Source organism: Aegilops tauschii, chromosome 2, assembly GCF_002575655.3.
Source record: "Aegilops tauschii subsp. strangulata cultivar AL8/78 chromosome 2, Aet v6.0, whole genome shotgun sequence".
NCBI classification, from domain to species: Eukaryota; Viridiplantae; Streptophyta; class Magnoliopsida; order Poales; family Poaceae; genus Aegilops; species Aegilops tauschii.
Genome location: NC_053036.3, coordinates 588,210,844 through 588,238,001, shown reverse-complemented (window position 1 = coordinate 588,238,001; position 27,158 = coordinate 588,210,844). Strand labels below are relative to the sequence as shown.

At 44.2% G+C, this 27,158-nt stretch overlaps 2 protein-coding genes across 2 annotated transcripts; one reads left to right on the top strand and one right to left on the bottom strand.

Annotated features, from left to right (window-relative positions):
- The first annotated feature begins 2,477 nt into the window (after nt 1–2,477).
- LOC120974206 (uncharacterized) lies at nt 2,478–4,913 on the top strand. The gene is made up of 4 exons (XM_073507442.1): nt 2,478–2,502; nt 2,595–3,858; nt 3,951–4,023; nt 4,651–4,913. Exons 1-4 carry the CDS (start codon nt 2,478–2,480, stop codon nt 4,654–4,656), a joined length of 1,368 nt encoding a protein of 455 aa, XP_073363543.1. The 3' UTR covers nt 4,657–4,913.
- Nucleotides 4,914–13,635: 8,722 nt separating this feature from the next.
- On the bottom strand, nt 13,636–23,636 carry LOC109745638 (kinesin-like protein KIN-14I). The gene is made up of 23 exons (XM_020304753.4): nt 23,020–23,636; nt 22,407–22,479; nt 21,722–21,853; nt 21,374–21,603; nt 20,963–21,290; nt 19,968–20,067; nt 19,708–19,889; nt 19,501–19,616; nt 19,289–19,391; nt 18,807–18,959; nt 18,581–18,727; nt 18,284–18,490; nt 17,700–17,864; nt 17,493–17,636; nt 17,226–17,366; nt 16,924–17,118; nt 16,715–16,841; nt 16,422–16,624; nt 16,145–16,327; nt 15,859–15,954; nt 15,339–15,536; nt 14,425–14,696; nt 13,636–14,228 (listed from the first exon to the last, which is right to left on the bottom strand). Exons 1-23 carry the CDS (start codon nt 23,169–23,171, stop codon nt 14,036–14,038), a joined length of 3,840 nt encoding a protein of 1,279 aa, XP_020160342.1. The 5' UTR covers nt 23,172–23,636; the 3' UTR covers nt 13,636–14,035.
- Nucleotides 23,637–27,158: the final 3,522 nt, after the last annotated feature.

Sequence of the window (27,158 nt, the reverse complement as noted above, 5' to 3'; positions counted from 1 at the left end):
AGAAATAAAAGCGACGGACTGCATAATAAAGGTCTTTATCACAAGCGGCAATATAAAGTGACGTTCTTTTGAATTAAGATTTTGTGCATCCAACCATAAAAGCGCATAACAACCTCTGCTTCCCTCTGCGAAGGGCCTATCTTTTACTTTTTTCTTCTACCCTTATACAAGAGTCATGGTGATCATCACCTTTCCTTTTTACACTTTTTCCTTTGGCAAGCACTTTGTGTTGGAGCGATCCGGATATATATATCCACTTGGATGTAGGTTTTCATAAATTATTATTATTGACATTACCCTTGAGGTAAAAGGTTGGGAGGCGAAACTATAAGCCCCTATCTTTCTCTGTGTCCGATTAAAACTTTGAACCCATAAATATCACATGAGTGTTAGCAATTGTGAAATATTAAATGATAGTTGAGTATATGGAGTTTGCTGAATCAAAGCTCTTACATAAACCCTTCCCGAAAATAAGATGAATTGCAATTGTTTGATGACTAAGAGCTCGGTTTGTTAGTTTTCAAGAAAGTTTATGATCTATACTTTAACATGTGAATACCTTGTTACTTGAACACGAGAAGTTTCATGAGTTGAGCTACTGTTATGATATATAATGATGCTAGAAAAAGTGATTGGAACTATCATTGATCAAACTTATGCACTTGCTAGCATTCACACTTCATAAATTATTTCTTTTATCATTTACCTACTCGAGGACGAGCAGGAATTAAGCTTGGGGATGCTGATACGTCCCCAGCGTATCTATAATTTATGAAGTATTCATGCCATGTTTACAATAGTTTTATATGATTTTGGTATGATTTGATTAGAACTAACCCGGACTGACGCTGTTTTCAGCAGAACTACCGTGGTGTTGTTTTTGTGCAGAAATAAAAGTTCTCGGAATGCGATGAAAATCAACGGAGAATTTTTCTGGAAAATATAAAAAATACTGGAACGAAGAGTTACCGGAGGGGAGGCCCGTGGGCCCCACGAGGGTGGAGGGCGCGCCCCTATGCCTCGTGGACTTCCCGTGGGGCCCCCTGACTTGTTCTCAACGCCAACCTCTCCTATAAATACCCAAACCTCCAGAAAATAACCTAGATCAGAAGTTCCGCCGTCGCAAGCCTCTGTAGCCACGAGAAATCAATCTAGGCCCTCTCTGGCACCCTGCCGGAGGGGGCCATCATCACCGAAGGCCATGGAGGAGGATCCCAGAGGGGCCATCATCGCCATGAAGGCCAAGATCCAGAGGGAGAACCTATCCCCATCCAGGGGGAGGCCATGGAGGAGGAAGCACAAGGGGGAGAACCTCTCCTCCTCTCTCTCGATGGCGCCGGAGTGCCATCGGGAGGGGAATCATCGCCGCGGTGATCGTCTTCATCAACATCACCATCATCATCACCATCCTCATCTCTTTTACGCGGTCCACTCTTCCGCACCCCGCTGTAATCCCTACTTGAACATGGTGCTTTATGCCACATATTATGATCCAATGATGTGTTGCCATCCTATGATGTTTTGAGTAGATATCCTTTATCTTTGGGTTGATTGATAATCTAGATTGGTATGAGTTGTATGTTTTATTTTGGTGCTGTCCTATTGTTCCCTCCGTGTCGGGCAAGCGTGAGGGATTCCCGCTGTGGGGTGTTGCAATACGTTCATGATTCGCTTATAGTGGGTTGCTTGAGTGACAGAAGCATAAAGATTGTGCAACACGATTGTGCAACACGATTTTTTCCGGATATAAGCTTCCTTGCGCCCGAAGTAGAGCTCCAACCGACGTACGAGGTGAGCACAACCCACCACCACGAGTCAGGCTCCTCTGGCGCGCCCTGGTGTCTTGTGGGCTGTGTGGGCCTCCATTTGCGGTGATTCCAACTCCCAAAAATCATATATATTCTAAAATAATTCTCCGTAAAATTTTATTGCATTTGGACTTCGTTTGATATGGATTTTCTGCTATACAAAAAACATGCAAAAAATAGGAACTGACACTGGGCACTGGATCAATAGGTTAGTCCAATAAATCATATAAAAAGGTGCCAAAAATATGTGAAAGTTGTATAATATTGGCATGGAACAATAAAAAATTATAGATACGACGGAGACGTATCAGCGGGCTCGTAGGAGATGAGTGCGGGGGGAAGGGGGGTCGGGCGGGGGAGGAGGTGCGGGGGGTTCTCAGGCACGAGGAAGACGACGACCAAGTCCAGCACAAACCGTTTTGACGGGACTATGATTCAACGGTCCTGAATAATCTGTGCAGGGGCAGATCTAACGGCTCGCGTGGTGACCGGGCGAATCTCGTGCCAGTCGGCACAGAGTGTTGCCCAAAAAAATATGCTTATTTGGAACTCCAGTCATAAAATATGTGATTTTCCTTAGAAAAGAAACAAATACTTCGTATGTGATTTTGTGCAATTAACTCATGTTTTCATCGAATGTTTCAAAAAAAAAAACTCATGTTTTCATCGATGTTCCACTATGCAATTAACTCTCGTTTCTCCCCCTAAAAGGAAAAACTCTCGTTTCCCGAACGCAATTCGCGTGAGCGTCAGCCAATCGTCATGACACCCCTGACGAATCGAAAGCGCCGCCCCTCGGCCGCGGCCGCGCGCAGCGACAGCGGCAGCAAGCGCCGCGACGCTCGGCCATCCCCGCCGCCACCCCGGAATCCGAGTCCCCCTACGCGTCTTCCTCGTGGGCGTCCCTTGCCGAGGACCTACTCGACCTGATCGGGTGGCGGGTGCTGACCGGCGACCTGCTCGACTACGTCCGCCTCCGCGCCGCCTGCCGCCAGTGGCGCTCATCCACCGTCTCCCCGGGCGGCCGCAGCCTCCACGACCCGCGCTTCTACCCGCGCCGGTGGATGCTGCTGCCCGAGGGCCACGGCCTCCACCCCGGCCACACCAGGCTACACGGGTACATCCGGTTCATCAACCTGTCCACCGGCGCCATCGTCCGGTCAAATCTCCCGATCTTCAGCGACCACTGCGTCCTCGACTCCGTCGACGGGATCCTGGTGCTGAAGCGGGACCACGACACCGCCGTGCGCCTTCTCCACCCCTTCACCGGCGACATCGCGGACCTCCCGCCGCTCGCGTCCCTCAGGACGATGCTGACACCCGGACAGCAGCAGATATTGGACTGGTCGTTTTTCAGGACCATATGCGCGACCTCCTTCACTGTGAGCGCAGATGGGGTCGTCACCGCCATGATTGCTCTCTTCTATTTAGGGCGGGTAGCCTGTGCCACCTCCATGGACCAGCAATGGAGGCTCTCGACATGGAGCGTATCAAAAAGCTGGAGGCCAATGTCGTTCCAGGGCAAGATATACACGTTGCACTGTGACACATTGGACAGTGAGCTTCAGATTTCCCAGATTGACCTGCCGGGGCTCGGGGAGAAGGAGGATTTTGGTGATCTGTTGTGTTATCTACCGGAACCAAAGTTGATCGCCACATTTCCGGCAGGCAGACTTCACATGCCTTACCACCTCGGAGAATGCGACTCAGAGATCATGTTGATTGGGCGTGAAGAATGTAGGCTCTCTTTTCACATTGGGGTTTACAGAGTAGCTGACATTTTGGCAGACAAGATTACACCAGTAACAAGCATCGGAGGAAATGCTTTGTTTGTTGAAGACAGGGTTCTGAGTGTGAGCAGTAGAGTGCACCCAACCATTGTGGCTGACGCCATTGTACTTCTCCATCAGAAGGAAGTATATCTTGGGCAATACCACCTTGCTAGTAGGACATGGTTGCCAACAGCAGATGGAGGTCTCAAAGGTGCTTCTGTACCCAGTCCTTGTAGCCTCATTTACCATATTTTCACATGTTGCTATCGTATTCTTTGGTGAGTTGTTATCCCCCTTTTTTAATTACTTAATTGCAGCCTTTTGTGGTACTTGGTGAATAATTGTTTTAACACATAATATATGCTTGTAGGAACAAAGGACAAATTCTTTTTCAGGGGACGCTTCAACCTATTTGGAGGGTGAAGAGAAAGGGGCGACTTGGGGTGAGTATGACCATTTGCCTCTTCCTATTTTTGCTAATGATCCATTACTCGACCTTTTTATAGCCATAGCTAGCGAATTAATTTGGTGATATAGAAGAAACATTGGTTTAAATTAACCTCATATCAGTAGGGAAACTTTATCTTATGACCTTTGATTAGATTTGAGATATGCAATACCATTCGGGATTGCACAAGCATTTCTCGATTGGGATGCGCAAGTCTTTATATGCTGCTACATTCTTGTTTGTATATACAACTAGTGAAATAACAGTCTGTTGATACTAGCTACAACTACAGTCATTGGAAATATAGGCTTTTGCAAACACCATTTGTGATGTGGATTGTGCAATCAACTTTTGTTTAGGCACTGAATTAGCATGAAGGTTCTTCTAAAAGTTCTTTTTACAAGAAATCAGGAGAGGCTCCGACTGCATTGTATTAAATTCAATAGGGGTAAAATACTTACTATGTGAAGAGGACTTTCAAACCTACATATCTGAAATAAAACCCGATTTTTTGAACTGGTCTAAAAGAATCTGAGATCTACTTTGAAATTGAAGTCGGGAAGTACCGATAAGGACCATGTTGTTGAATAACTTGCTGATTCTCTGCTTTCAAATGCAACAGTGTTGAGCAAGCGTGAAAACCTTGAAGAAGAAGGGCTGCTGAAAGGTTTGTTTCCCTGATGTATCATCTATGTCGTGCAAAGGTGTAGCTGCCAAACAGATGTTGCTGAAGCCTGAAGGTACACCTAGAAAACAAGTGCCATGACATCTCCTCTGTTAGGCAAACCAAGCATTCAAAGGAAATGCTAATGTTGAAACGTCTTCGTTGAATCATGTTTCGGGCGTTCAGTCTATGAGATACAAGCAATCAAGAAATTTTCCTTTGGTTTTCATCGTACGCTTCAACACAGCGAGCTTCGCTGGCGGCACTGGGCGGACCCATGCCCCCACCCAATTTCCGTTTTATTAGCTTTGAAGCCCATTTTTTACTAAATGGGCCCCCAGCTGACAAAGCAAGTGTGCCTCCACTCTCACTTCGGCCCCCATTGAAATTTTGGGCTGGTTCGCCCCTGGGCGGCAGGAGGGTGCTGCGAGAGTAGCAGCGGGCTACACGCGGGTAGTCGTCTCCCTTGTTTCTTCCATCGAGTGCAGGGAGGAGAGGACGGCCTAGACACGCGAAAGAGGACAGGAGCGTTGACCCCGTGTGAGGTATTTACCCCAAACCATCACATTTGGTGTTAGGGTAACAACTTAGTACTCCCTTGGATCGGTACAAACTTCTTCTAAAACAGCGATAATTAATATGGATCGAAAGGAGTATCATATTTCAGATAGGGCGTGAGGAATCACCAACATTACGCCTAACGACTAACGAAGAGCGCTGATTGTGTGATAAGCTTGCAAAAATAGCGAAACTGGCAAGTTGGATCTACCTGTCAGGTTAACGTGGTGTGCTTGTGTGGATAATATGCTGAGTTGGACGAGCATCCCACCTATCAATGATTATGTTTTTCTTTCACTTTTCCATTTTATTTCTTCCTCCTTTTCTCGTCTCCTTCCTCTTCTTCCATCTCATTTTCTCCTTTTCATCCACCGCTGCCACTTCTTGCATGTTCTTGCAAGCCACCGCCCAATCCAGCGAGGGAACCGTCGCGGTGTGTCCCCACAGCTGCCTTCGATCTCCGGATCCCGTCGGCTGTCTCCTTCTTCTCTTCCTCGAAAATCGGATCCCCTCCTCCATCCGTCGAATCCCGTTTCTAAGCAGCCATTCGTTGTGCCGTTCTTCCTCGGCAGCCCACCAAGCCCCCTTAACCCCTCGCCACTCTCCCTCACTCGTCATGATTGTAGTCGTCGCTAGGTGGTCTACGGATCTGAATGAATTTTTTTTTATTTCTGGTATTTGTTGTACTACCATGATTGATGACTAGCAAACATGCTCATGCATCGCAATGGGAGAAAATTACATGTGACATGTCATAGGAGTGGGGATCCACCGCGTCCGGCCATAGACTAGTTTTACCGTAGCCTGATATAGTTTAGTTAAAATATGTCCGAAATGTAAATGTTTTTGACTGATTCGAATGAAAATCATTCGGTTTGCATGTAATTGTGTGGTTTGTTTAAACTTGTTTTGAAATGTATGCTGATAGCTTTCGATGGCCGGCTCCCGTGGACGGATGCGGTGTCTGGTTTACGGGTCAACACTGGAGATGCTCTAATTCCTTTGTTACCTAGGATAAATAGGTCATATCTCATCTGAGATTAGTTGATTCTTAAAGCTGCTTGATGATTCTCTTACTATGGATGTATATAAATCGATGGAACAGGATGCAAGAAAGCAATGTGAGACTATTTAATTTGTTAAACAAAGCTAATTTACAACACTCTTTTTTCGAGGCAGCTACTTTACAAGGGACCTCCTATATGCCACTCTTTGCGGCAAGTAGTCGCACAGGGGGCAGTCTAGTTGGGCCGGCCCATGGCGGTGCGAGGGTAAAAATGATTTGCGGTAAGTGGGGTTCGAACCTGTGACGACGCGCTGCAGTGTGCTCGATCGAAGCCACTACGACCACACTTTCCGCCAGATAAGCATCGCGAAACTAAAAGAACTATCGAATAATCAAACTTAAATCCCGTTGAAAAGAATCACGAACAAATTTTGAAATTTTCTGAAACCATGAACTCATCTTGAAATTTGGGCACTTTTTCCAGAAAGATGAACATTTTTTAATTTTGAAAAAAATCTGAAAATGGAACAAATTTTTAACAGGTTTTTTTAGAGCACCAACACTTTAAAAAAATTAAGAACAATTTTGAAATTCCCGAGAAAACTCAAAATTGCAAAAAAAAAATTACATGAACAAACTGCTGAAAACCGGACATTTTTCGAAAACTTTGTACATTTTTTACAAAACGCGAACAATTTTTTGAACTTAAGCTGGCTTGGCTGGCTGTGGCCTTTGGAAAGCCCCACCCAGGAGCAAATTATAAACTGTGTACCAGGTCTAGTTCGGCCCAGCAATCGAATTGTTTTTTTCTGGACGCACTTATGCATGTATGTGGGTTCATTATAACAAAAATTAGGGGTATTATATAAAAGTGCATGACAGATCAAGTTTTTTTAATGACTTTTTCTTTAAATAAAAAATATTCTTTTTTATAGAAGGCCAAAAGTTGGACGCGGACGACCACGGCGGGTTCCTCTGCTTCCGGCTGAACTCGCCGCCTGGCACGGCGAGACCCCTCCCCTACATCGGCACCAGAGCGCGCCCATGGAGCTCCGGAGTGCCCTGCCGGAACTCGATGCTCCTCCTTCAAGTACGTGCATATCACTCTCCGCGTCCCAGTTCCTCTGTTTTATTCCCCACGCCACCTCCTCCTGCGCGAGTCCATCTACACGCATCAGGCGCCGAGTCTCCGCTGCGCCACGCCGCCGAGATCCGCCGTCTTCGATGCGGAGGAGGAAACACCGCTCCACCTCTGGGCGCATCGCCGGCCACCTGCCACGATGTCGTGCAAGTCCAACTCTGGGAAAGCACGCAGGGAATCACGATCTTCAAGACAACGCCCTCAGGAGGGGAAGCGACGTATCACCGCCATCGTCTGGTCCTGCACCGCAAGTCCTGGGCTTTCACCCGAAGAAAGTGACCCGAGAGCGGAGGAAGTCGGAGAACTCCACAACGGCCCCCCAGGAGGAGAGCGACATCCGCAGACACCGCGCCGTCGGCTTTCGTCCGGAGCAACCCTACCTCCGCACCCTCACGCTGCCGGACGAGGATGGGGGAACCCCAGCGCCGCCAGCATGCGAACCCACTGGCCCAAGCACCTCTTGCGCGGCGGCGGCGCCATCACCACGCACGACCACCAACCTCACCGCCGGCCGAAGCTAACGGGCCAAATCGGCCGAGCCCACCACGGCCAGATCTGAAACCTCGGGACGCCGTCGCGTCGAAGCAGCCACGAGCAGCCGGCAGCCCATCACCTGCAACAAGACGAGGACGCCGCGCCGGGCAGCCGCCACGCCGGCCGGACACGCCGAGGATGAGACTCCCACCACCACGGGCTCACGCCGGTAACCTAGGCCGCCGAGCGCGCGGAGATCCCCGCCGCCACCGTCCTCCGGTGCGGACTTCGCCCGGCGGACTCATCCGGCGGCGGCGGGAGGGGGGACGTGCTGTAGAGGGGAGTGGCGGCGGCGTACCTAGGGTTCCCCCGAGCAGGGGACGACGCGGGGGTCGGGATGGACCAGGTCTTTCTACTCCTTCTACTCCTCTATTTAACTACCAAAACATGTGATCTACTCCCTCTCTTCATTTTTTATAAGACATTTTAGACACTTCAGGCAGTGCCCAATACAGTTCAAGGTCAGTTGTCTTATAAAAAAGAAGGGAGGGAGTATGTCATAAAATTTATATCTCTAGATTCATTATTGAATGAGCTTTCTAAATATTTTTGTGTGTGACATATAAGCACATGTTTTGCTAGTTAGATCGACGACCTAAATTTCTGTGCCCAACTTGTATTCCCATCCGGAGGGAGTAGATGCGGTTATGTGCCCGAGCCCTGAGGGTTTCGATAAACTGTAGAATATTGGCTGTGGGGACAAAAGTTGCTCTTCTCTTTGGATAGTGGGCTATCCGATCGAGTTAGATTATGCAATGAACTGAGATAGATTCAGCTTGGAAATCTTGAAAAACACTGAAAGTACATCTGAGTTGGTGCTTTAAGAGATTTCCTAGCGGTCACATGCAAAACTTTAATGGCATGATGGATCTACAAAATTTGATATCAATGAGCCCAAATGCTCTGCGGAGAGGGGGCGGAGAGCTTCATCAGCTGAAACAAAGGCTCAACCCTGCGGAGAAGGTGACATTTGTCAAGATGCCCCAAAAACAAGACAAGACTTTGAGCTTGACAAACTTCCTGAGGTATGTTTGGGAATAACTCCATGGTTATTAACTTCTGGCGCTGGATGCATTTGGGCGCAGCACTCCGATGTATACCTCTTATTATTGATCAACAATCTTGTGCATGGTAAATTCGCTAACAACAATTAAATAAACTTAAGTACTATTTTATCTTCAATGCAGGTCTTGATGCAACACACATGTTTCAGTTAACACTATATATAGTTTTGTTGTTGATTCTAAGTGAGGTCAGTGTTAGTGCTAGCTATAACCTAACTGCTAAACTTGTCAACAATGCTACTGCAGGACATGCTACATCATATACATTCCCTCATGCCTATACAAGACGCTGGTCGTGCTGCCTGTGTATCTAGACGATTTCTGCGTTCATGGAGATGCTACTCGAGTCTCAAACTCAACATACAAACACTTGGATTGACTGGCGATAAATCTGAAGGAAGTGAAATGTATTTCATCAACAAAGTTGACAAAATTCTTAATAACTATTCTGACAAGGGGACGAAGGTGAAGACACTAAAACTTGATCTTGGGCCTTGTAGCAGTGTGAGTGCCTCCTACCTAGACCGGTGGCTCAAAACTGCTGTCAAATCTGGGATCAAAGAACTACGCTTGTGGCTATCTCCTTCCATGAAGGAAAAGTACTGCTTCCCATGTTCGGTTTTATTTGATGAGGCGGCTACAAGTTCGATCGAGTCCCTCTATATCTCCAACTGCACTTTTCATCCCATAGGAACACTTGGCTGCTTTAGAAGATTGAAAAGTTTAGTTCTGTGCGGTGTTCGCATTACTGAGGAGGGACTACAACAGTTGCTCTCAAAATCTTTCAGCTTAGAACGGTTGGAGGTCGTTTCGTGCAATGAGATAATTTGCTTGAAGATACCTTGTACACTGCAGAAGCTCAAGCTCCTCAAGGTTGGAAGGTGTCGAAAAATTGAGGCGATAGAGATCAGTGCCCCAAATCTCTCCTCTTTTCACCATTATGGGTTCCCGCCAGAGATCTATATTGAAGATTCTGCCCAACTTACGGAAATATATTTGTCATCTTTATATCCACCCGGAATTCTCGCTTACAGTCGTGCGAAGCTTCCATCTATCGCCAGCAATGTCGAGAGGCTTACCCTGGTGTTCTGCGGTGAGGTATGTTTTGGGTACATTTTGAGAAAATTATATTTAGAGGTATCAGTAGACTAGCGTGTAGTGGTTATATTGAATAACAGACTTTGTTCTTCAGAATGTCAACACGCCGATGCTTCATGAAAAGCTCCACCACCTCAAGAGTTTGGAGTTTGAATTTCACGGCTCAGGAGCCTGCTCCCCTGTCTATGATATCTTCTCTCTGGTTTCTTTTCTTGATGCTTCTCCTGCCTTGGAATCTTTGATCTTGCGTGTAAGTCACTATTCATGTCTTCTTGAGCTATATATACTATCTATGGAAAACCTGGGAGCATATCTTTCATCTTTTAACTATTGGTTATCAAAGAACAATGATATTGATGATGATGTAGAACAATGATAGTAATGCTGATGCTACATCATCATTTGCAGGTAGCACGAAACGCCATAGACATAGTAGATCATTGTGATGCTGGGGACGATGTATACCTAAAGGGGAAATCAGCATACCAGCATGACAGCCTCAAACGGGTGACGATCACGGGCTTCTGTTCAGCCAGGAGCCTGATTAGGCTTGTGATCAGCATCCTTGAGAGCGCTCCTTCACTCGAGCGCCTCACGCTGGATACGACACCCCGTGGCTGCGGTAGGAAGCTTGGCGATACTAGCATATGCACTGCCGCAAAATATAGGAGTAAATGCTGTTGGATAAGCGAGAGATCCCTCGAAGAGTCTAACAGAGCTGTTGAGGCTGCAGGTAGATACATCGCTGGGAGAGTTCCATCGGCTGTTGAATTTGAGGTCCTTGAGCCCTATAGGCGATGCCATGCTGGCAACCCGGTAGATGATGTGTTAAATAAAAGTTAGTTCACTTAACTCTCGAGTTTGGAGCTTGGCTCATTTGACCCCCAACTATGAATTGAAACCATACACGTGTGACCCTCGAAAGTTTCAAAACTAATGCGCATAGCCTGGGTTATGTGCAGTGGTTTTGAACGATTTGTAGGGTTCGATGTCCGCAGCATGCTTCCTTTCCTTGTCTTCTTTGCTGTCGAGGAAAAATATGGCCACCACCCCCGTTTGTACAGAGGGAGTATGTAATTTATGCAGAGGCAGCTGGTGCACGCTTCCTAATCAATGGGAGAACATGTTTTTACTTGTTAAGATAGCTGTGCCACTATTCTCTTGGTTCTAACTATACAACCGAATCTTCGTTTCTCATCAAGGCGCTGTCATATTTATACTAAGAAAGAAGGTAGATTTTACAGAGGTGACCTGATGGTTGTAGATCCCAAACAATCAAACATAGTTTTTTTTAGGATCACAATCAAACATAGTTGTATAGTAATTGCACGGCCTGTTTGCGAGATTACCTGATGGCCACTTTTTCCTTGTTTGTGAAGAAAGCTGTTTATTGGTCAAGAAACATACTGTAGTCTTTACAATAACTCAAGAGCTTGGCAATAAAGCCAGCTTCAAGATCTTCACTAAAGTCGCTACATATAGGATCAATTCGGTAGCTGATGGGAGGCCGGAATATCCTAGATGGGTCGTATCTTGCATGAAACTGTACATGAGTTGCATAGAAGGAAAATGAATGGGGTGATCTTTAAAATGGACTTTGAGAAAGTCTATGATAAAATGAAATGACCTTTTTTGCTACAAACTCTTCGTATGAAAGGTTTCTTGCCCAAGTGGATATCTTGGGCTGAGACTTTTGTCTCTGGGAGGAAGTGTGGCTATAAAGGTAAACTACATCGGACCTTATATTCAAACGAAGAAGGGTCTTCGACAGGGTGATCCCCTATCCCCTATGCTCATCAACATCATAGCTGACATATAGGCCATTCTAATTGATAGAGCCAAAGCAGATGAGCAGATTAGTGTAGTAGTGCCACATATAGATGGAGGCCGGTCTATTCTACAGTATGCAGACGTAACATGAAGATATTACTCTGTGCATTCGAGCAACTATTAGGTCTTAAGATTAATTTCCATAAGAGTGAGTTATTCTGTTTTGGGGAGGTCCAGATATTTGGTTGTGCCTCCGGTAAATTTTCATTAACGTGTTTAGGTATTCATGTTCATTATAGGAATGACAAATGCTGAATGAAAAAGGGTATTAGAGCGGTTCGAGAAAGGATTTTGTAGTTGGAAAGGAAAACATATTTCTTCAGGAGGTTACCTTACACCGATTAACTCGGTGCTTAGCAGCCTTTCCTTGTATATGATGTCCTTTTTCTCTATAACAAGGGGTGTGCTTAAAAAAATTGATTAGTTTCACTCTAGATTTTACTAGAGGAGTGATGATCAAAAGAAAAAAGTATCGATTGGTTAAGCGGAGCATTTTGTGCTGCCATATAGAGCAAGGGGGGGGGGGTCTAGGAATTCATTATTTGGACATAAAGAATGTTGCCTTGCTTAGCAAGTGGTTGTTTAGCCTACTGACAATTGATGGAGTGTAGCAACAGTTGATAAGTACTTATGTAGTAAGCCCTTATTGGAAGTCCACTGAAGAGCTGGAGATTCGCACTTTTGGGCCAGCGTCATAAAAGTGAAGGGAGATTTTCTCCGCTTTGGTACTTTCACGATAAAGGATGGCACCCAAATCAGGTTTTGGGAGGAAAAGTGGTTGAGTACCGCTGCGGGAACAATGCCCAAATCTTTGCTACATTGTAAGGCACAAAAGACTATTGTGGCAGAGGTCATCCAAACTTCCCCCTCATATATTGGATGTAATAAGTTCTTATATTACGGGATGGAAGGAGTAGCATGAATAGTTAACTTTCTCTGACTTACTAATATTCTTCTCACACATGAGCAAGACGCTTTTCGCTGGAACTTAACCCCTCTCCAGGCCTCCCTCTTTTCTTTTGTCTTGTTTGTTTGGGCTTGTTGAGCCGTGCCCTCAGCAGAACCTTTTGTACTTCTTGTTGTGAGACTTGGGTGTGTGAGTTGTGAACTGGTCCTTGTATGTTGTTCTGTGGCGGTTTGCTTTATTTATAAAGCGGGGCGAAAGCTTTTTTCGGTAATGGGGGGTTCTCGGTGAAGTCTCATTATCTTGCTCTTGTGCATTGTGATGTTCCCGGTATCAACAAAGGCCTGTGGAAAATTAGGGTGCTGCTCAAAGTTAAGATATTCCTTTGATTCTACGACACGGAGTAGTTGTAACAAGGGATAACTTGGCTAAACAAAATTAGCAAGGCAATGAAAAACCTTTGGTTGATTGAATTTATCATTCAATCATCGTGGACATTACTGAATCTTACAAGTTTTGGCAAAGCATACATTATTACATCTTTTTCAATATGGTCAAGTTATGTTTGTACAGCTGGCCTAGTTAGTGGTTGGTTATTTACACCTAAACTATGCTGAGGGATCAGGACGTTAGAATGTGTTTATGCGAAGGTTATCTGAGCAAGACACGATAAAGGAAGATGCAAAATGTGGCCAAGTCTACCAGCGAGTGCAGAGATGTGTTGTCAGGTGTCTGCTTGTGAGCATACTTACCACACTACTTGTGACACCACCAAAAATATCTGACTTCTCCAAGACTGCTCCAGGGATTCGTGAATTGCTTATATCCATAGAAATAGACACTTCACAACCATTTCATCATCGATGATAACATTGGTAATCGTACCCAGCGCTGACATGTCTACATAGAACTAGAAGAAACGACAGCCTCCGCTAAGACGACAAAAGAAAGTGGGATTTTCTCTCCTAAAAACTCTTCATCCCTTCTCCTATGAATGTGTACTACAGGCTCTTTGTACAAACAGGCGCCGCCGCCATAATATATAATCGCTAACTATACAATTGGTGTGCAACATTTTCAGAGGATACCGAAACATTCCACTACATCGGCGTTGTGAATGCCCGATAGCACAGGATCACCTATGCGGCTGGGTGCGAGAACGCAAACCAGGTGCATTCAGGGAGGGCATCAGCAGTGATATCTAACACTCATGCGGTCAACCGGGTGTCGGCTTTCTCTTTTGATATCCTCTCTTCCTGTATTTCCTCCAGTTCATCGCCCTCGCTCCGCTTGCCTGCTTGCTCCTTCCAATAAGAAATCAACTTCTTCAACCGCATGATTTCTTTGGGGGAAACGTGCTTGCTCGTGTCATTAACAATGCAACGTACTCGTGAAGCATACCTACAGCAGTCAAAAAAATGTTAGTCAACAGCTGGAAAATGTCGCAGAAGCTATGCACATGATGCAGGATATAAAGCATGTGATGCAAGGAAATTCAGTCAAGTTTTCGTATCCGCGAAACAATCTGAGGGATACAGACAACGATGGCAATGAAAAAGAAATACAAAAGAGTAAATAAGCAATGGGAAATCCGTACATGAGTGAGTTGTGAGTCTCCTCCAAGTTTGATTCCGCTGGTGAAACATTCACGAACATCAGGGTTTTTGCATTGCCTCCAAGTGAATCACTCATAAGCATTGTCAACTTATGGTTCCGGTAAGGTATATGTTGTCCATCAGAAGATAAAGCACCAATAACATCAGCCAATGCAGAAAGGGATTTATTGATGCTCTGTGCTTCTTTTAATTGTTTTCCTGCTGAACCGGACTTTTTCACCCTCTCAGAACCAGCAAGATCCACAAAACTTAGCTGTTAAGGAATGCCAATGTCAGCAATTTATTAAGAACAAATAAATTAATGCATACTCCCTCCGTCCGAAAAAACTTGTCCCAAGCTTGTCTTTTAAATGGATGTATCTAACACTAACTTGGGGTTAGATACATCCATTTGAGGGACAAGCTTTTTCGAACTAACTTTCTAGTGAAATAATTATTTCAAATGAAACAAAATGAAAATTATGAAACAATAATTTGATTATGAGCTAGACTAATTAGGCAAGCCTAACGAGACCACATTTTCTGAAAGAAATAAAACGAATTCCATTTGACCAGAAATGGTGACTGCAAAGACAAAACATATAGGAGAGCAGAAGTTTGTTCTTTTGGGCAAACAAATGTCATAATCACAAGGACTTCAAACTAAGCAAATTGAGCCTTAGCAGTTATGGTAGTTAAACTATGTCTACATAAGAGTAGTTTTCTAGTTTTATTCCCGAGTGAAAGTTAGACTATTTTTTACAGCAAGCATACATAGTTCTACAAATGTAAGAAGTGTTCACAATTGAAGGTAGACTATCAGAACATGCAAATCTCTGATAAGAATAACAGATTAAAAAAACAAGCTAGGACTCAACAAAAATTATGTGAGCTTTTCAAGTTCATCCTGTCATACCTTTCCTCTTGCATAAGATTGAGTTTGGAGATTGGTGCTTTCAATAATTATTGAAAGGATTAAATGAGATCTTGAGCTCTCATCATTCATATTTGTTCCAGCTGTGTGTCTTCTCTCAGAACCTCTTGTGATTATAGTTTTCAATTCTTCAAAACTTGAAATGTTTACAACTGTGACATTTTCAACAGTAACAACTCCCTAGAAAGAAAAGCACAAGTTAACTAGGTGCATAGAAATATAAACATCTACCGTTCATGAAAGAAATGCTTCCGCATGTTAACAAAGGAAGTGACTCCACACTCTACACTTCCCAAAATAATTGTGCAGGTGGCAACGATGAGTTTGCCTAACCACCACTATTACTCTCAAACTAAAATTATTTAGAATGGTGCAGCTTTATTATGGAGGCATATGAAATACTCATCATTACCAATAAAAAAGGATTATAGGATGACCATTAACTCTAGCGAGCTGTATGAAAAATGGGAAGTAAATGCAAAGAAGGAAAGAGCTTGTATACCTTGGAATCCTTTTTTATTTCTAATTTTTGTCGCATAGCATTTTTGGGCAACAACAGGTCCACAAGATTATCTTGATAAAGTTCCACCATATATGCCTGGACGTTATATGATAACGATTAGTCGACAAAGGATAACTAAACAATGTGTAATTGTCAACATTGGAGTGCCAACAGTACAAATCATTTCTTCAAGATTGAAAATTATATTTTGTAGAATAGTCCAGAAAGGAGATGTTTTCCAGGCCATATGAAACCATATAAAATGCACATGAAAAATAGTTCTTACCTTCAAGGAAAATGAATACTTGTTGCCATCACGCTTTATCACCCTAAAAAGTTCTGACGTAGCCCTTGGAGTAAGACCAGGATTGTTGTCTGAACCATATATTGTAAAAGTCTTCCCGGAACCAGTTTGACCATAAGCAAATATACAAACATTATATCCATCAACAGCTGATTGTACTAGATACTGCACCATGTTCAGCAAAAAACAGAGGTGAATAATCTCAGATGCACAATTTATATTACGATAGAAAGAAAACCTAAATTTAGATATATTTTACCTTAGTGTCCTCGAAAACATCTTCTTGAGTAGTATATGCATCAAAAACACGATCATATATATGTTGCTTTGACTTGTCATCTTTCCACGGATGTGCAATTGTAAATTCATCAGGACTGCAGACAATATTCTTATCCTTTAAAGAAACCTCCTTGTCGTTTAGAGGACGCAAGCGACAAAAAACTCTTATTTTTCCTTTCATATCTGTGAAGAGTTGCAGCTCCATTTATAATCAAGTTATTGGCAAAATACCACAATAGCTACATTTGTGTGAATACTTCTATTCTACCATACCTTCAATTGTGTTATAGTAACGTTTTCGCAAAACCTGTTCTTGCTTATAAAGACTTTCAAGCTCAACCAACTGTGTCCCTTGCCTTTTAAGAATCTCAGCGGTCTGTTGGTTCTTTCTGTCCACATCCTGAAGAGATGCACAATGGAAGTATGTGAATTTCTACAGAACCTAAAAGAGACTGAATGTGGATATTATGTCTTACACATACCGCTTTAAACTCTCTTAACTCATCAAGCTCCTTGAGAGTATTTTGCAATGAATCCACCTCGGTATTTCTCAAGGCGAGAGTTGATTCAGCAACATTTAATGACTGTGTTGCACTTTCCAATTTTTGCTCCAGTGTAGCTGTATGAGCTTTTAACTTACGACATTCATCCTCATAAACTCTTTGCATTGTACTTTTCTGCATAGTTAAAGTACCAAATATTTTCAGAAATATGAAGTGAATAAAGTATTCGCTGCGAGACCAGGAAAAGGAAAGAGGAAATGTTTGATGATTAAACAAAAAACCTCTTCACTTTTTGCTCTCTCAAGCCTTTGAATCCTCTGTTCGAGCATATTCCTTTCCATAATTAACTTCTTTGATACTTCTTTTGATGCAGCAAGCTCTTTTCGACATGATTTCAACTCCTCCTCGAGCTTAGTCAACATCTTTTCAAACACAAGATAAACAAATGAACCATGAAATATTTGCAACCATAAGTTTGGCCACAGAAGTTAGAAGCATAACATACCATGCAAAACTCAACCCTAATGTACATGATTTTTGTAAAATACCTCAATGCCACTGTTGACACTGCCTACGGTCGTCAAAGTATCTCTTTCACAATGATTTCCAGATAAGTCCATTTTGGTATTGTTCTCTTGGCCCTGACCATTTGTTAATTTGGTCTCCAGTCTATTTTTCTCCACCAATGCAACCTAATAAAATTGCAAGTTAGATGATCCAAACAATTTAAGTGCACAAATTGCATATCACCATACCTGCAAAGAAGATTCCTTTTCATCACATAGGGATTTCAGCCTATCCCGCTCACTTGTTACTTCTTTAATGATATGTCGTTCAGATTGTAAGGTATCTTTTAGCCCTTCCAATTCTTCTTGCATCTCTCTTTCTTGTTGTGTCTTCCTCTGTAACTCATCCCGTAACTGACAATAAAAAGGGACCATTAGAACTTAGATGATCAGTTATGTAAAAGATGATGCCATTTTCTCCAATATGTTGCAAGACAAAGGTTAGATTTCAAAAACATCAGCTAACTGGAATTTTATTCTTTCTTTATGAAAGAAGTCATGTAAACTGAAAGGGAACTGAAAATTGCAGATACACTTGGGCACATTACAAACTTGTGCATAACTAGCCAAAAAAAATCAAATGTTTATTAATTACATGCATGGTATTACGATCCTTTTGACCTACTGGCGGTTCGTTACATTTTTCAATCCAATTGCAATGAAACGATCCAGATTTCAATGTAGCAGTGTAGCACTAACATGGAAAAAATTCTGGAATGCTTGCACAACGTTTACCAGGTAACAAGACATTTCTCACAAAGTTCTGAACTCACCTGGTCTGCTTTCTTCTGAGACTCATCAACTACTTTTGACAGTTCTTGGACACGTTTGTCATACATTTCAGCATTTGGTGGCTTATCTGCTTGAGAAACATCATTCTGAGAAACCGTGCTAGTAGCAGAGCCAGACCGTGCTTTTGAATATCTGCGGAGCATCACATCATTTATATGTGTTTGAAGTGCTACACATATTTCTTCACCCTAAAAATATAAATACTTGGTTATTTTGACCCAGTTGACAGCTTTATAAGATTATGCTGATGTACTATCTCCTGTGAGGGCTCAAAATACCTGCTTGGTTTCAAACTGAAAGATATGAAGGACGCCAGCAACTCGCATCTTAAAGAAAACAGCAGTATTGCTGCTCCCAAACTGCATTATGTCTCTCAGCTCTGCAGAATGTAGGTATTCCTTAGGAACCGGACGAAAAAAGTGGACCTGCGTTAAAGCAGAATTACAGGATTAGCTTCAATTAGGAGGAGATATACAATTTTCATCATAAGAAAAAGTATCTTACCCCTCGTTTGTTGATTCCCAAAATGATTCTTCCAGGTAGAAGTCCTATTGGGTCATCAATTTTCCGAACGCTGAAGAAAACTGAATTGCCGTACGGAAGAGTTCTTAAGATTCTGAGAAACTGGTTCCTTGCATCATCTTTTGACAAGTGTTCCTGGATGCAACAGTGAAATACTTAGATAATTGAGGTATCACATGTGCTTGCCAATGTAGATTGAGAGAGTGGAATTTTTTATTTCACCAGGGCATGCATCAAAATTAATTCATTGAGAAATTCACAAATAACTAAAATTTAAAAAAAATATAGCTTTCTTATGTGTTAGTACATTGTGATGCATCACAAATACACTCACTGTTATGAATAGTGCAGGGCATGGAGATGAATAAGAAACATATGTTGAAAATTAAGTGCACAAATTTGTGTGATGTCATGCATCTACAGTTGATACTCAATAGCATAAAGTTGCACGGCTAGATGAATACCATTAACTGATAGCGTGAGATGATGTCGAGCTCCCAGTCTCGCTTTGCTCTAGTAATTGCAACTTGCCTAGGTAGAAATCTCTCTAGAAGAGATATCCATTCACTAGCAAAAAGACAAAATGGCATCTCAGAAAGAAATATGATGAAATAGTATTACGAAAAGACTATGGAAAATCGAAATAAGAGATAGTAGAGCCTTATAAATTACGTACACGCAGGACTCAGGATTGTCAATGAATCCAATCTCAACCAATATTTGCAGGGCAGTGAGTTGTGCAGCATCATCCCTGCCTACTGGGTAGTTGCCTAGAATATAATCATGTTGTAACTGCAGAAGAAGGATATTAATCAGTGCAATGTTAGATTACCTGCATAGCCTACGAACTGTAAGCACTTCAACGGGCTACACAAACCAGTACCTGGACATATGATAGCTGAACGAACATCGGATCAGTCACAGCCTCATCAGACTCACGAAAGAGGCGTTTCTTAAATACAAGTTTGCAGTGCAAAATTTCTCCTTTGTTGCGATCCTTGGCTGACTTGAATTCAGATAGCAAGTCCCCGATGTACTTGTTATCGTCTAGCCCAATGTATTCCTCTGCATGCCAGAAATAAATAAATAAATTTAAATCTTGACTGAGCGGGGGGGGTGCAACTTGAAAGTAAAAAGAAATACCGTTGCCAACTTCTGAAGACTTTGATCCATTAACAATCTTTCGGCATTCAAAAAGACTGAAACTGGAATATACTGAAAGTTTGATAATGCCAGCAAGTTCCTGTCATAACAGGATATTTTGTTACTTACGACTTCAAGTTAACAAAAAAACAATGTACACACAAGCTTGAAGCCAAAACTTATAATAAGAAAAAAGTCCAATAGAAACACATATGCTGGGATGTGATAGTATGGTTGCATATCCACTGTTTGGTCAAACAATATTAAGGAACAAGCAAAGTAGCCACAATGGCTCATATGTACGACACACAGCACAAAGTGAACACCTTTGCAGGGTTGAGCAGCCGTGCATTTACCTTATGGAACTATGGGAGCTGAAGAAGGTGCCTGTGAGTTGTGACTACTTACTTCCCGGAGTGTCGAATGGTGATGAAAACAGTCGTAACCATACTGACACCCTACCTACAGCCTAATTGTATAAGGTGGTTAGGCTCAGCCATGAGGTATCTGAAATTCTGAAACAGAGCAACCCTCCAGACTGTGTATACACCTAGTAGCAATGAGCTACATACAAGTAAATCTAGCCAGAGATGCTGTGGCACAGGTTCTATTTTAAGTATGGTTGAATGGTTCCGGCAAAATGTACGTTCAATCTACGAATGGACAGCTTGTATTTAGTGCATACTTGTGTATAGCACCTCTATAAATATAATTTGAGAGAAAATAGTCATGACCAAAGAACTAACAAACCAAAATCAATTAAATGAACCACCCTGTGCACACATTCTAAGAGGTAAGTTTGAAAGTATTGACAATCCAGGCCCATTACTTGGTTAATTCACATCGTCGTTATACCAAAAGCGACAGCTCAAATCACAACCAAAGTTGCATACACGCCAAGCAATCTTCTATATATGACTAGGTACATTCTTCTAATGAACCATTTGATACATATCAGTTCCAAACCCACATTAACTTAGGAGAAATGCAGATACCTCAACAGCATCGGCAACAGTTGTTGCCATGTCGTAGGTGATCTCTTCAAATGTTTCATCCAAGAAAAAGACAATTGTTGTAAGCTTCCGGCTGGTTAAAAGAGCCTCTATCTCCTCCCGCGCGGGAATTGCAACCCGTGGGCCTGCCTTAACCGAGCGTTTTAATGCATTTAGTGTGTTCAGTGCTAGAACTCGAACATCTGAATCCGTTGTGGCTCCATGAGCAATATAGTGAACATACTCAGACAAGTATGCCCCGATATCTTTGCTTGGTGGCATGGAAGATGCACATAAATACATTAGCTCCCAAGCTCTTATCAACCAACTCCTGCAAGAACAACAAAATTATGATCCCTAAAATAAATCTGAAGCTAGCAGGTGCTTGTACTATATGAGAACCGCATTACTTACCGATCAGGATTGTTACGTGTTTGTTTTGAAATCTGCGCAAAGAGCTCATCTCGAAGTTCAGACCGCTTCAAAGTATGCTTATAAAGCTTTGCAACAAGTTCAATTCTTTCTTCCAAACTTATTATTGCGGGTGAATCGACGCCCATGTACTTTAATATGACATGGAACAATTTAATTGAGCGGCTTACAAGGTCGTTAGGTACTTTCAGTAATGAAGTTGGAATAGGATCCTGCGAAAAGAGAGCATAGAAATGCTAAATTAATAAAACAAAAATAAGCAATTTCATGCTCAGAAATCAGATTGCTGCAACATAATCTCGTACATGTAATGGGTTTCAATAACATTACCTTTTGGAAACACAACATATCTTCCAAAGTGAACTTCTCACGAACTTGCGGACCCACTGATTTTTTAATAAAAAAGCCACGCTTTCCAGATGATTGAATCTGTTTTTGCATTGCCTTGAGAAATCCCTCCACCTGTTATATTTCAACACTAAATTTAACATGGGACAAAATGTGACTATGGGAACCATATTCGTGCTTACTGCTTACTAACTGATGCTGAATAACTGTGACATGCTATTAAACCTGATCCTACTAAAATGTTTCGACACAATGGTTAACAAAAGTTGCCACTGAGACAGAAAATAAGAGAAATGTACAGAGACCCAGCCCAATAAAATGGTGGCTGTTAGCCTGTTACTGTTCCTTTGAATGGAGAGTACTGTAGGACTAAGTAGGTAGAGGAAACTCCTTTTTTCTGGTAGTTTAGAAGAGAATTCAAGCATGAAAGTTATGCAACTTATCCCTTAGTCTAAAGAACCCACCCGCCCCACACACACAAACTAATTTATAGAGAAGAACAAAATGGTACCCTGTCCCACGCATCAATAGAATAACGTGTTATGCGTCGATGCTAAAGTTAGCATTTCGTAAACTAGCAGAAGATTTCTCCCTCCCTTTCAAAATTGCCATGACATATATCACGTCACTGGGTAAAGTGGTAAGCTAGAATCAAGGAGACATGCACCTGGAACCTGTCGATTAGCGGGATTGCTCCAGCAAGCTCCGGGGGTATGGACATGGACAATGTCGATGGAGTACTGAAAAAAAGTAATTCACAGTGTAAATATCGATCCCACTGTATGTTACTATCAGCTAACCAAAAGAATGCGTGCAGAATGTGACAGGAAAGACAAAACAGAGAATGTTGAGAACTGTCTCCAATTGGAAATAACCATTATAAGTATTGCAGTGCGGTGGGTCATGATTACGAGCCCAACAAACATAACCGATTGTAGCTACATTAACCCTGAATAAATAAACAAGTTCCCGTCTGAACCCAACCTTTCTCCCCTTTCCACCAGTCTGGGAAAATTTTCTGTTATGAGACAAGCTTAGAAAATTCAAATCCTGGGACGAACAAACTCACCATAAGGCATATAGCATGCGTAAGCAGCAATATCCTACGATAGTTGTGCCGGAATCGAAACAGGTTCAGAAAGTAGTACTATTATTCCACCAAGCAAAATATACTAACAACCGAAGTAGCTACAGGAGACGGGCAGAGAGCGGCTTAATTCGTGAAAAAAAAAAAAGGTGCACGGGACGGCGAAGGAGGAGGCGACGAAGTAGCTACTCACGGCGGCGCGAAGTTGTAGCTGCCGTCGCTGTCGTACCCGTCGGCGCCGTTGGCGCCGGCGGGCGCCGCGGGGCCGTGCAGCGGCGTGGCGGCCGCGGAGCCGTTGACGGAGCCGCCGAGCCCGCCGAGCTGCTGCGGCGCGGCCGACGCCATCCTCGCCTCCTCTCCGGCGACGGCGGAGACGTGCGCTGCCCCTCGGTCAGGCCCGAGCTCCCATCCACCAATCGCCGCCGCCGTGCTGGAGCTCAGATCCGGGGGCGCGGGGAATGGCGGGCGGTGGCGCCGGCTCCGAGCTCCGGCTTCCAGCTCCGCGGAGGCAGCGTGCAGCGTCGCGCGAGCAGGTCGGGGAGAGGTGAGGCGGCAGATCCCCCGCAATGCTTGCGGCGGGCGGCGGTAATAATGACTAAGCGCGCGAGGGAGGGGAGGGGGAGATGACCGGGTCGCCGCCGCGAGCGCGTGCGCGTCCGGCAGCGGCCGGCAGGGCGAGATCCGAAAGCGAGCGGGGAGGAGGCGGGGGTGGGGACGGGGAGAGGAGAGGGGAGGGCGTCACGGGGAGGAGGAGTGGAGTAGTAGTGGCGAGGAGCGAGGGAGGGAGGAGGCGGATTAAAGAAATCACGCGGAGGCGCAGCTTAGAGGAGAGGAGCTTTTTGGGCAGCTGCGAGCGAGGGGAGAGGGGAGGGAATTACTGCGCGTTTTGATTTTCGCGCTGCGTTCCCGTGCGCGAGGGGAATGCCAATAATTCCAACACGGAGCACTACATATTTTTAGTGGGAATTTAGTACAGTACTGGTTTTTAAAAATATATATTAAAACGTACTCCGTAAACTAATATAAAAGCGTTTAAACGCTCTCATATTAGTCCCAAAGAAATGGGAGTAATTTGTAAAGTGAGAAAGAAAAGCGACGTGCCATGGCCGAAATGACCAAAGAAATGGCATCCCAACAACCCATTTTGAATGCAGAGTCTTCTATTGATATATATTTGCAAGAAAATTTACGAGTTTACGTCACATTGATCATTCTGTCTGGTCAGGTGGCACATCGTTTCTGCTAAATTCCCAGTCCCCTTTGTGCCTGGCCCTATTCTCCGCTCGCCGGCTCGCACCTCCCCCCCCCCCCCCCCCTCCCCCGCCCCCGCCATGTCCCGTGTCGGCTATCACCGAGATGCCGACGCCGGCTAGCCTGTCCCCATCACGATTTTGCCTGATTGCATGGCATACTCCCCTCCCCGGCTCCCCTCCAACATGCAAAGTGTACGCCACACTAGATGTAGCCGGCAAGGCATCCGCAGTCCACACCATCGCTGCCTCCTCCGCAACGCCAATCGTAGCAAGTTGGTAATGTACAATTGATCTTTCTGTAATTCTGTTTAGAATTTATGGAGACATGAATAATTGATGCATACATTGCTCCTACTTTGATTGACATTGATGTCAATGATGTCCATGTCAGCCATACAACTGAACCTACATACGATTGATGTCAATCATGTCCATGTCCCTTGGATTAGGCAGAAAACAAAATCGTGAACTAGAACGTTTGGTACTTGTCATTCTTGTGCACTTGTATCAGGTTTTATTAATTTTTTGGGACTGTGCATACCATCCGTTTTATCGCCGGCTAAGCCACTGGTGTGGGGTGGAGGCGCATTGACCGTCCATGCGCCATCACGATCCTCGGTACGATCAGGTCGTCTATGATACCAACATATGATACTGTTGACTACGGATATAGTATCATACACTTATATCACATGCATGATACTCCCTCCGTTTTTATTTACTCCGTGTATTAGCTTTGGTCAAAGTCAAGCTTTGTAAACTTTGACTAAATTTGTAGACAAAAATATTAGTAGCATATACAATAACAATTCAATACCATTAGGTTCATTATTGAATCTACTTTCACATCGTATAAATTTGTTATGATATCTGTTTATATTTGTTTCTGTAAACTTGGTCAAACTTTAAGAAGTTTGACTTCAGTCAACTCTAATATGGAGAGTAAATAAAAACGAAGGGAGTAGTAATAGATGATAGTGGCCGTTACGCGCCTCATAAGATGGCGTATCTGGGATTTTAGTTTTGGATGGACCTTACCCGTCCAGCCCCCCTGCTAACTAACTCCAGCTGTCATCCGAGGGGCGGTCATGCATGTTGTAGCGTGTAAAATGAAATGAAAATGGTCGCATTCGCAGCGTATCCTTGTCCCTGCCGGTGCCGGCCGGCAGCAAAGTTAATTCCGTTTGTTAGCATGTGGCGCTAGCTATGCCATCCAGCCCATGCCGTCCTCGGCTTAACGCGAAAACTTGTCTCACGCCTGATTGCTTGCTTGCTCGCTTGCTTGAAGGCGACGCGTTAGATGTGAGCGCGCCTTTTGGCGAAACGTCGCGCTACTGCTACGTGTACTACCGACCCCGAATGGATCCAGTCCATCAGATCAGATAGATACTCCACCCACCGCAACCCCCTCCTCTAGAGCCTACACTCACTACTCAAACCCCCCTCTCTGCGCCAAGCTAAACAGCTAGCTACACGACTTTTTGTATACGGTTGCTGCGGCGTGAAGCTTGGAGCTACGGAGCCATAGCCCACAGATTTTGGTTGACGGTACAAGTAAATTTGAAAAGACACAGCATTACTATCTATCTTGCGCATCGTGTGGGTCGACGGCGTCCGGCGGCTTCCCGTGCAAACAGCCGTACGCACCGTCCGTCCCCATGGCGCGCGCGGTCCCCGGTTCCAGTTTTCAGATCAACGAGCACATGAACGTGTAGTAGGTGTCACAGCAGTGGCACCGGGCGGCGCATTGTTCCGCTACACGGCTCGGTACGCGGGTGCGTACGTTACGTACCCAGACGGGGGTCCCGCCGCCACGTGAAATACGCCAAAAGGGAGAGATGGTCCCGTCTAGAGATAATTCCGTTTTCCTTTCCAAATGCATCTGGATCAAAGTGCTAGTAACTGGTAGTATACCGGTATACCGAAGAACCACTCTGGGGGGCACCGGGGTCGCCTATTTAAATCCTAGCACTACAACCGTCAGTGAGATGATGATATTGTTCAATAAATATTTTATTTTTTTTATTTTTTATAAGAAAAGAATGAACGAATATATAATAAAATAAATAAAATAAAATAACCTGCGTGAGATGGGTAGATCAGGCGTGGTGGTCGACCGTGGCCAGCGACCGATTCTACTACCTTTTGTCCGTTGTACTGCACACCGTCATCACAGTCACAGGCACCTCGGATAAACAAGAAAAACAGTACGGAACGAGATCTACAGATCAATCTAGGCAGCGGCATCCTCCCTTTTTGTTTATCCTGCTCGCCTGTTGGCATCCTTTTGGACGCAGGCCTACCACGTGGAGAGAAAAGCCAGGGCGACAGCACCGATGTGCGCCGAGAGCGAAAGCCATCCATCGGGCAACGACATCATCATCATCATGCTAACAAGTCAGTGCTAGTAGTAGTAGTACCGATGGAACTGCCAAGAACTAGTTCCGGGTCATCATCGCTGCCGTCATGATCTGGGCTACAACATACAGCTCGTGTGTCGCAGCATGCTACTAGTACTCTAGTATACATGGTTAACTTGGGGACGGCGGCAAGTCAAGGCGACAGCTCAGGAGCTCACTTCAAGCTTCGCCAAGGCAGCTGCGGGTCTGTGCTAGCTGGACACGCCAACCGCTGGTGTCTGGCCGGCCAGCAACGACCGGTCGCACTGGTGGCAGTTCGGGTGCGTAGTAGCCCATCTCCAGCCTTTGACCCCAACGAACCATCGGTTTCTGTTCGGGTTTTGTCCGTTTGAGTCGGCAAGATAACACGCGCATCCGCAAGCGGGTCGTCCGGTCGTCGATGCGCCCAACCGGCCGCCGCATCCTAATATTTGTCTGCTTTTGAACCCGAATTTAGACTAAATAGGCATTGCAAATATTCTAAAAAACGATATATACTGCAATAACGTCCACAAAAGTCTCAAGACTGCACATTCAAACTAAACTTGAAATTAAAATGACATAAAAAATAGATTGGATGTCGCCCGTCTTCAATAGCCGTCGTCTTCCTTGGTGAGGTCAATGTAGGGCGGCGGCTGCCACAAGCGGGCAGGCGGCACCTGCGACTGCTGCCAGGCGAG

Bases quoted from the DNA above. Each gene is read 5' to 3' on its own strand.
- LOC120974206 (XM_073507442.1), top strand. From the start codon at position 2,478: ATGTTCCACTATGCAATTAACTCTC. The intron at 2,503-2,594 runs GTTTCTCCCCCT...ACGAATCGAAAG, and splicing joins CCACTATGCAATTAACTCTC to CGCCGCCCCTCGGCCGCGGC. The intron at 3,859-3,950 runs GTGAGTTGTTAT...ATATGCTTGTAG, and splicing joins TGTTGCTATCGTATTCTTTG to GAACAAAGGACAAATTCTTT.
- LOC109745638 (XM_020304753.4), bottom strand. From the start codon at position 23,171: ATGGCGTCGGCCGCGCCGCAGCAGCTCGGCGGGCTCGGCGGCTCCGTC. The intron at 21,604-21,721 runs GTAATGTTATTG...CTCTTTTCGCAG, and splicing joins ATATGTTGTGTTTCCAAAAG to GATCCTATTCCAACTTCATT. The intron at 15,537-15,858 runs GTATACAAGCTC...TTTTCTTTCTAG, and splicing joins AAATAAAAAAGGATTCCAAG to GGAGTTGTTACTGTTGAAAA.